The 10,632-nt window shown below is 42.6% G+C and overlaps 1 protein-coding gene across 1 annotated transcript in view; it reads right to left on the bottom strand.

Annotated features, from left to right (window-relative positions):
• Positions 1-2,852: 2,852 nt before the first annotated feature.
• Positions 2,853-10,632, bottom strand: part of glra3 (glycine receptor, alpha 3) — a 51,984-nt gene continuing 44,204 nt past the window's right edge. Inside the window, exon 9 of the mRNA XM_062995525.1 lies at positions 2,853-8,096. Coding sequence (XP_062851595.1) covers positions 7,815-8,096 — 282 coding nt within the window. The 3' untranslated portion in view covers positions 2,853-7,814. The remainder of the gene's footprint in view (positions 8,097-10,632) is intronic.

Genomic DNA, 10,632 nt, shown 5'->3' with positions numbered 1-10,632 from the left:
AGCTCATGGTCAGGTGTCCGAATACTTCTGGCCACTTTCTGGTCCAAATTGACAGCTTCACTTAGTGGAAACAAGTCCGACAGTATTATTTGAAGACTAGAGACCAAATCTGTACATTTCGAGTCGGATCTGCTCCTCTTTTGTCCTTTCACATTAAGAGTTTGATGTATAAAGACATGAAAAAAAGCTCAATTTAAAGAAACTCTAGTGTCCAGCACAGATCCCTGACCTCAGCCACACTCAACAGCTCTGGAATGAACTGGAACATCAACAGAGGCTTTCTGGACAAAAAGCCTGATGATGGGAAGGATGGGAAAATTAATAGGCTATAAGTAAACGGGAGCTTTCTTGTGATGCCATATAGATCTATTTTAAACTTCCTACAGCCTACAATGGGTCTTTGAGAACAGACACGTATCTGACTTGACCACCACAAAAGTGCAAAGGTCAACAAGCGGCGACTCCAAACGATTCGGATTCAGTTGTTCATGTGGATCACGCTGAAGTAGACCAAGCCTGACCTTTTGTGACTACTGCAAGGCCATAATCACAATATACATTGGGGGGGAACAATACCCCCCCCCCCCAAGGGACAGCATAGTGGATAGAGCTTTGGGCTATCAATCAGAAGATTGTGAGGCGCCCAGGTGGCACAGCGGGATATTCCACTATCACCGAGATTCTGAACTCCTCTCGGTCGGCTAGGCGCCATCTGGTGGGCATAATTGGCAGTGCCTGCAGCAGATACTAATTGGCCACCGGATCTGCAGGGTGAGGGCCGGACTATGTGTGGGTGGGTGGGTCTTCATACGCTGTGTAAGGACCCTGATTGGCAGAAGAGACGCCTGTGCAGAATGCAAGGGCGAGAAGAGGAGGGCTGTACAAGTGTCGGAAGAGGCGTGTACAGCGACAGACTCTCCTCGGATGCGATCTGGTATCTCTCAGCAGCGGAAGACAAATTGAGTGCGCTAAATCGGGAGGAAAATGGGGAGAATGCATATTTAAAAAGAAGATTGTGGGTTCAAAACCCTGGGTATGCCATGCATCCACAGTTGGGTCCTTGAGCAAGACCCTTAAACTTCTCTACTTCAGGGTGCCGTACCATGGCTGACCCTGCGCTCTGACCCCAGCTTCCAAAAAGCTGGGATACGTGGACACGCGTATATGTATATACGACACAAAAGTGTTCTGTTTGATTCTATAAAATATAGTGATAGAAAAATAAATAAACATATTTCACTCTTCAGTGTCATGTAATGTTTTCAAATGACTCCCCCCCCCCCCCCCCCCCCCACGTCCTTGCTTAAAATCCTGCGATGAGCACACAAAGACCACACAAAAGTCCAACACTGATAAATCCGTTGTTTATTCATTTACTTTTACTAACCAATTCATCCTGGTCAGGGTCACTCTGAATTAGGAGGCATCCACTGTCGACACTGCCAACAAGAAAACCACCCTAGAGTGCCAGTCCACAGCAGGGTAGAGTAGAATAGCCAATCCACCTTCTGTATTATTTTTATTGGTAGAGAAAAATAAAACAAAAGTACCAAAGACCTCAGGAACTATATTTAGTGATGCAGAACACAGTTAAGCTATGTTAGTTTTTTTATTATGAAGATAAATCAATCTGTAAGTGTTTGACACGACCACAATAAATATTAAATATAAATAATAATTATAATTATTTAGTAAATAAAACTACACTGATCAGCCATAACATTAAAACCACCTCCTTGTTTCTACACTCACTGTCCATTTTATCAGCTCCACTTACCATAAATAAGCACTTTGTAGTTCTACAATTACTGACTGTAGTCCATCTGTTTCTCTACATACTTTTTAACCTGCTTTCACCCTGTTCTTCAATGGTCAGGACCCCCCACAGGACCACTACAGAGCAGGTATTATTTAGGTGGTGGATCATTCTCAGCACTGCAGTGACACTGACATGGTGGTGGTGTGTTAGTGTGTGTTGTGCTGGTGTGAGTGGATCAGTCACTCCTACCTAGTTGGTCCACCTTGTAGATGTAAAGTCAGAGACGATCGCTCATCTATTGCTGCTGTTTGAGTCGGTCATCTTCTAGACCTTCATCAGTGGTCAAAGGACGCTGCCCACGGGGCGCTGTTGGCTGGATATTTTTGGTTGGTGAACTATTGTAAGTCCAGCAGTGACAGTAAGGTGTTTAAAAACTCCAGCAGCGCTGCTGTGTCTGATCCACTCATACCAGCACAACACACACTAACACACCACCACCATGTCAGTGTCACTGCAGTGCTGAGAATGATCCACCACCTAAATAATACCTGCTCTGTGGTGGTCCTGTGGGGGTCCTGACCATTGAAGTTCTGAATGGTGAAAGCAGGCTAAAAAGTATGTAGAGAAACAGATGGACTACAGTCAGTAATTGTAGAACTACAAAGTGCTTCTATATGGTAAGTGGAGCTGATAAAATGGACAGTGAGTGTAGAAACAAGGAGGTGGTTTTAATGTTATGGCTGATCAGTGTATAAACAGTCACACTATTTTCCTGAATGCTGGCTGATGGTGAATCAAACGAATCAAAAGTGGCTTCATTCGATTCATTTACCTAAAAGAATCGATTCAGTAAATTAGTGAATCCTCAAGCCTGTGAAATCCGAGCGTCAAAAGTCAAAATCAAAAGTCTGTTCAGATTTCAGAAATGCGAAATAACAATGAAAAGCATTTATTTTAAAGTCGCGTGCAAAAGTTTGTACACCCCTGATCAAATTCTATTATTTAATTGTACTACTGATTCCACCAAGCAGCTATAACACGCACAGATGCTGTACAGAAAGTAAACTCAGCTCTGTAATCATGAAAATCCGTGTTTGTTTCACTTGAACTTTATTAGAATTGTGAGTTATTCGAAAGATGATTAAATCTGAGTTTGTTTTATCTCACAGCAGCAGAAACCATCAAACCTAAACCAGCAGCTCCAGTAGTTCCAGTTCACGCTGGAAAAACAATAAACATCAAATCAGTCATGCACAGGCTTCATAATGCTTCATTAATCTCTGTACAAAGTAAATGATCATACTCTATATCTCTAATATAAATATACATCCACGCCTCGTGTCCGCTGCAGCATGGGGGCGTGTGGGATTAAAACCCATCACCGTCAGATGTTCTATTCTGAGGAATGTTGAAGTACAGATGGAACCTTAAAACCTTTTATTAAAAACAGAAAGTGTATTATTGATTCATTTTCGCTATATTATCGGTCATATGGCGCTTGGGTGGCACAGCAGGCTATTACTCTAACCCACCACTGCTGAGATACGGGTTCAAATCTCAGCAGTGCTATCCACCGGGCAGGCGTCTGCACAAACATGCATATCTGGTGGTATGCCCAAAGTATTTCTGCCCTGCACCCAATTTTACCTGGTGTAACTGGACTCGCCACAACTTACAGGCATAGCCAATCATATCTGCATAGATGCCCGACCAGCTGATAGCACTGCTGTGACTCGAACCCAGATCTCAAAGCAACTTACAATACTGTGACAGTATACTGTCTAAGTTATTGAGGGTTAAGGGCCTTGCTCAAGGGCCCAACAGCCTGGCAGTGATGGTTTAAACTCAGCAGTGGTAGGTCAGTACATGCAAACTGAAAAAGTCTCATCGTTATTTAAGTCTGAGTGCATTAATGTCATTAGAAACCTTTACTGAATAATTTACACTATACGGTCAAAAGTCTGTGGACACCTGACCCATTCCAAAACCACTGCCCCTAATACGGAGCTGCCCCAGAGCCCCATCTTGCCAATATTACAACCTTCGATCATCCAAGAAGACTTCACACTGTGGAAACTGTGTGCCAGTTCAGTTGAAAGGGGATTTGTGAGGTCAGGCACTGTTGTGGATAAAAGAGCGTGGGGGTAGAGGTCAGGGCTCTGTGCGGGTCACTGGAAATATACACCACAAGGACAAAAGTATTGGGACACCGGCCCTTGAGCTTGTTCAACATCCTGTTCACATTAATATTATATTGCTTATTTTCTTTGTAGCTTTAAAATCATCCACTCTTCTGAGACGCATTTCTACAAGACTGGAGTGTGTATGTTGGAATTTGTGCCCGGGCAGTCACTGATGTTGGAAGCGAAGAGAAAAGGTGTTGAGTTGGGTTGAGTGTTCGCCGGTGTGGTCACACCGTGTCTTTATAAAAGGTTTAATCATGCTGAAAGAGAAAGGGGACTTCCCTAAACTGTTGCCACAATGTTAAAAGCATATAATTTACCTTCTACTGACTGGAATGTGTTGGAATTTGTGCCCGGTCAGTCAGGAGTCAGTGCGGTCAGGCACTGATGTTAATCTGGACCTAGTCAAACCGCGTCTTTATAGAACTTGCTTTGTTCTAGGGTACGCAATCATGCTGAACGAGAAAGGGGACTTCCCTAAACTCTTCCCACAATGCTAAAAGCTTCTAATTTACCTTCTACTGACTGGATTGTGTCTGCTGGAATTTGTGCCCGGTCAGTCAGAAGTCAGTGCGGTCAGGCACTGATGTTGCTCTGGACCTAGTCAAACTGCGTCTTTATAGAACTCGCTTTGTTCTCAGGGGTGTAATTATGTTGAAGAAAAAAGGGGACTTCCCTAAACTGTTGCTACAATGTTAAAAGCATTTAATTTACCTTCTACTGACTGGAATGTGTTGGAATTTGTGCCCAGTCAGTCAGGAGTCAGTGCGGTCAAGCACTGATGTTGGAAGAGACAGTGTTGAGTTGGGTTGAGTCCAGCGCTCTATAGAACTCGGTTTATTCTCAGGGACGTAATCATGCTGGAAAAGAAAGGGCCCTTCCCTAAACTGTTGCCACAATGCTAAAAGCTTATGAATAACCTTCTACTGTATCATTTGTAATCAAGTGTTTGCAATGGATGTAGCAGAAACGACTAAATTCATTCATGAGCAGGGGTGTCCACATACTTTTGGCTATATTTACATTTTCGGCATGTAGCGTCTCATCTAATCTATGAAATTGAGGGTTAAGGGCCTTGCTCAGGGGCCCAACAGTGGCAACCTGGCAGTGGCAACCTACAACCCCCATGTAGTCTATTTATGGAGTACGGTCAAGATGGCATTTATTTTGATAGTTAATGTTGTACACCTGTTAGTAATAGATGTCCGGATACTTTTGGCTGTATCGTGTACATGACTCAGTAACTTAGGCCTGTTTTAAATCTCTATTCACATCGTTTACGTACGTATGATTAAAGACCCGTGTACAGAACGTCCCTCTGAAACGACGTGGTACCAAATATCACCATCATGTGGTTCTACTGATGTTCTCGAACCCGTGCCAGGAATGCGGGCAGTGTTTGCTGCGAGGCAGCGTTTAGTGAACAGCGATTCTTTTGTTAAAGGGATAATTAAAGCGGGATGGAGAGCTGGTCCTGATTACTGGGTTAAAATATCACGGTAATACTTGGAGTCCGGAGACGATCCAGGCTCGTGGTGCATCAGGAACCGACGCTCTTGGTTTCCACTCATGATTATTTACAATCATTTCTAGCTTTTCCTTCCAAGATGAAGTGAAATGAACCTCAATAATTCATTTTTCACAAGCCAAAGGTGCAGCACTGATGTTTCTGTACGTTTTCTCTATGGTACCAGTTCCACAACTCTGAAGAAGCTGCTTCAAGTGTCCAAAAGTACAATTTCCAGTAGAAAACAGGTCTCAAGACCATCAAAGCACACCAGTACGAGGACTGAATATTAACTCCACGCCACTTTCTCAGGACAGGATCTGTGGAAGGACGAGGAAGACCGAGGATAAGACGACCCATCTGTGCAGCCAACCATCACAAAGCCAGTGACAGTAGAGTGAAGTGACGTTAGGTGCCACGGGACCAAAGTTTGGCATCAAATGAAGATCCGAGAATAAAAAGAACAGGTAATATTTTTTTCAGAGGGCATCTGCTACCCAGAGGACCAGAGGTTTCACACTACACAGCCAAAAGTATTTGGACACCTGACCATGAGCATGAGTAGTGACCTCGGCACCCAGGTGGCGCAGTGGGATATTCTGAGTTTCTGACCTCCCGGGTTTGATGATCGGTGTTGCCACCGGTCAGCTGGGCGCCATCTAGCGGGCATAATTGGCAGTGCCTGCAGCAGATACTAATTGGCCACCGGAGCTGCAGAGTGGGGACCGGACTATATGTGGGTGGGTGGGTCTTCATACGCTGTGTAAGGACCCTGATTGGCAGAAGAGATGCCCGGACGAGAAGAGGAGGGCTGTACACGTGTAAAGAAGGCGTGGCAGCGACATGCTCTCCTTGGATGCAAATCTGGTGTCTGTCAGCAGCGGAAGACAAATTGGATGCACTAAATCGGGAGGAAAAATGCAAGTAGTGACCTCTGCGTCATCTGTTCAGCTAGAACAACAGCCGCTCATGCCTAGTTCACACTACACGATTTTTCTTCTGATTTTCGCTCGCCGACTGGTCGCTGCTAGATCGGCTCTCAATCTAGATCGCGATGTGTGAACCGTTCAACGACTCGATCCGAGCGGCTCGCCGAACGCTCGCAGACTGAAGAAAAATATCTAGCATGTTAAATATCTGGATCAGTTGTTATGTTGAACTACAGCCAATGAGAACGCAATATACGGGGCGAGGGGAAACCCGGGGGAGGAGTGTAAAAACATGGGACGGGGGCATAATATAATTTATATCAGAATACATCAGCACACACGTTTTACAGTATTTCTGACCTTAGCGTTCTCGACGAACCATAATACCCACGCTGCATTGCAAAATATATTTATTAACCTCCAATTCACTACAGAACAGACGATCCCTGCTGGTCACGTTGCCAAATCCACTCAGATTCATTTATTTTTTCCTACTTGCTTTTACGCAGCTTTGATCGCTCGCTTCATGTTGACGTGCATTTTTGGACGTGGTATCGTTAAACCCCTCGTCACTTCTTGCGTGCGTTTTTGTGACAAAACGTAGTTTGGGAGACCAGACAGAGTCATCTGGGATTCCAGTTGGTGATAGATGGTGTAGTGTGAAAGCCACACCGATCTGAAAAGACTCCCGATTACAAGAGATCCAGTCGTGTGGTGTGAACTGTACAGCGACCTGACCACTTGAAAGCCGTGTAGTGTAGTGTGAACTGAGAAGGCTTCTCACAAGACTTTGAAGTGTGTCTGAAGGAATTTGTGCCCATTAGGCCAAAAGTTGACAGCATTTGAATGGCTGGGCACAGATGTTGGTGTTCCAGTTCATTCCAGAGCTGTTGAGTGGGGAGTTGAGTTGAGGTCAGGGCTCCGTGCAGGACGCTGGAGTTTCTTTAAACTGTTTTTTTTATCAAGCACGGGGGCACGGGCATGCTGGAAAAGAAAAGGGCCTTCCCTAAATTGTTGCTGCATTTGATTTATATAAGTTGGAAGCATATCTTTTTTTATATCAATGATTTATCACACCTGTTTGCAACTGTTGTGGCTAAAACACACGAATTCAAATTAGAAGCGGTGTCCCAATACTTTTGTCCATATAGTGTTTACTTTAATTAAAAGAGGGCAGAGGGGCAGATATTCAGGGATTAAACGACAGTCTGTGGCATCATTTCTGGAAGTCATTTGGTTGCATAGTGTGTGGCATCATGTGGCATCATAAGTGTGTGTGTGTGTGTGGGACCTGGCAGTGGTCGTGCCCTTTCGGTTCATGCCATCGTAACGGTTTGTTTTGTACAGTTTCTACTGGTTTCTACTCCGTAACCCCGTCGGTCACGTACGCAGCCGTCCCCCTGGCCGAAACGTCTCCCGCTCGACCACGCCCGTCTCTAGGGGTTGTGGACGTCGTGCCGGAGGATCTTGTACAGAATCCAGTAGAAGATGTTAAAGAAGAGGAAGGCCAGAGGGAAGCCGGCCCGCGAGATGGTGTCGATCTTTTTGGCGCGGTCGATAAACAGCTTCCTCATCTCCTCGGGACTCTTGGCTGCCGCGCTGGTGCCCGCCTGGCCCTGCTGTGGAGGGTTGGCACCCATGTTGTTTGCAGATTGGTGTGTCGGCGGGGGTTTTCCTGTGTTGGGCGTGTAGGTGAGACGACCCTCACGCACCTCCTCCTATACGAGAGAGAAAAATAAAAGATGGACAGATAATGAGGCGTCACCTGCTGTACAGACGTTTTTGTTTCACTCATATGATCACAGAGAAGCAGCAGCGCCACAGGGAAAGCAAGCTAGATGAACTGAAAGTATTTGGACACCTGATATTGAGCTTGCTGGACCCTCCATTTAAAAGTACAGTATTAAAACACAGCTGTTTAGCTACGTATAACATCAGCCTATTCTGTCAAAAGATTTATATGGCTGGGCACTGATGTTGGTCAAGAAAGCCTCAGTTGATGTTCCCATTCATCTCAGAGCTGTTGAGTGGGGCTGAGATCAGGGCTCTGTGCAGGACACTGGAGCTATTATTATTCATGTCTTTATAGAGCTGCACAGTCATGCTGGACCAGGAAAGGACCTTCCCTAAACTGTTTCTGCAAACGTGGAAGCATACGTTTACATTTGCAGCATTTAGCAGATGCTTTTATCCAAAGTGACTGAAAGTTATGACTGATACAATTTGAGCAATTGAGGGTTGAGGGTTTTGCTCAGGGGTCCAACAGTTGCAACATGGTGGTGGGGCTTGAACCAACAACCTTTTTATTACTAGTCCAGGACCTTAACCACTAAGCTACCACTGCCCCACATGCACTCACCTACCCTTACAAAATGTAAATTACAAAAGTGCATGAAACTACTTCAGAGAGAACTAAATCAAATGGTAAGTCAAGTTCTGGAACATTCATTATGAAAGTCTAGACTGTTACTGAGTTAAACTTTAAATAGTTAAGTTAAGCTTTAAATAAGCTGAGTTAAGCTTTAAATAATCTGTGGGCATCAGCTGCCCGTCTGCCTCAGCTCTGGTCATAGCCAACTTCTCCTGACCCACCACAGTGGTGCACACACACACACAGACACACACACACACACACACACACACACACACACACACCAATGTAATGTCTTTCTATACATGAATGTAGATGGGGTAAAGACCCCATGTGTACAAATAAATGTAATAATATTAATAATAATAATAATAATAATATTAATAATAATATTAATAATAATAATAATATTATTAACAATAATAATAATAATAATAGTAATAATAACAATAATATTATTAATAACAATAATATTAACAATAATAATAATAATAATAATATTAACAATAATAATAAGAATAATATTATTATTATTAATAGTAATAATATTAACAATAATATTATTAATAATAATAATAATATTAACAACAATAATAATAATGATAATAATAATAAAAATAATAATAATATTAATAACAATAATAATAATAATAACAATAGTAGTAGTAGTAATAACAATAATATTAATTATTAATTATATTAATATTAATAATAATAATAATAGTAATAATAATAATATTGACAATAATAATAATAATAATAATAATAATAATAATAATAATAATAATAATAAATCTCTTCCCCTGTTACTAATGATCTGGAAGGAGTGAGCTTGGGTACTTAATTCTGTTAGCCAGACCTTTCAGCAGATACTCACAAGCCGCACCTTCTCGCCCAACATCACATTCTCAACTCACAAATACTCTTTTGATTGAAGGGGCACAAATTTCCACAGACACATTCCAAAGTTTGTAAAAAGAAAGCTTTTACGTGAGTTTGGAGGCTGTAATAGCAGTGACGAGCTGCCACAATTCTATATAAGTGTCCAGGGATTTAAAACGGTATGTCCAGCAAGCCCAAGATTAGGTGTCCACATAGCTTTTTTTTTTTTTTTTTTTGAGAGCCACTTCAACACTTTTCTAACAGTAACAACTTCAAAACACGAAGCGGTTAAATGAGGAAGAGAAAGACGAACTAGAAACTGCAGAGCAAACACAACTGATCATTTTTAAGCTCAACTACTGTCATGTGTTCTTTCTCAGCTAAACCACAGCGTTTTACAAAAATGTTCATTTATTAAGTAATTTATTCTATCGTTACACAATCGTTCTAGTTTAGAACACAAGAGAACAAACCAGAACTTTAATCAGTAGGATCATTCTGACTGACTGGAAGCATATTGAGGTTCACAAGAGGCCATGAACTAGTTTTGGATTTCAATGATCCCTTCAAATGTTTTTCCTCTGTTAATGACTAAAAGAAAACTGCTAGTGGTGTTATTGTGCTACACAGACATGATTGGCTGTCTGTAGGGAGGGACTATGGCTGGAAAGCATTTGGGAACATTTCCTCATATTTAGTGATGTCGTAATGCTTGTACTGAGCTGTGACCACACAGTGGAGCCACATGTCTGGGGTATTCTTGCCCTGTGCTCAGTGTTTCCCAGTGAAACCAGACCAGTGTGATCCTGACCAAGATAAGTCAGCTGATTAAAATGAAATTTTCTTAAAAAATCCACTTATACATAACTTGAGTCACTTTATTAGTGGGACTAGATTAAATTATATAAATGGGTTCATGTACCGCTATTCCTGTATTTTCCCTGGTTCCTACTCCCTGAGTGCATTGGTACCATATCTGGCATGTTCAGCTTTGTTAAAAC

This window comes from Trichomycterus rosablanca, chromosome 5 (assembly GCF_030014385.1).
Source record: "Trichomycterus rosablanca isolate fTriRos1 chromosome 5, fTriRos1.hap1, whole genome shotgun sequence".
Lineage (NCBI taxonomy): Eukaryota > Metazoa > Chordata > Actinopteri > Siluriformes > Trichomycteridae > Trichomycterus > Trichomycterus rosablanca.
Note: the sequence above shows the minus strand (reverse complement) of the source record. Positions and strands in the feature narration are given on the sequence as shown.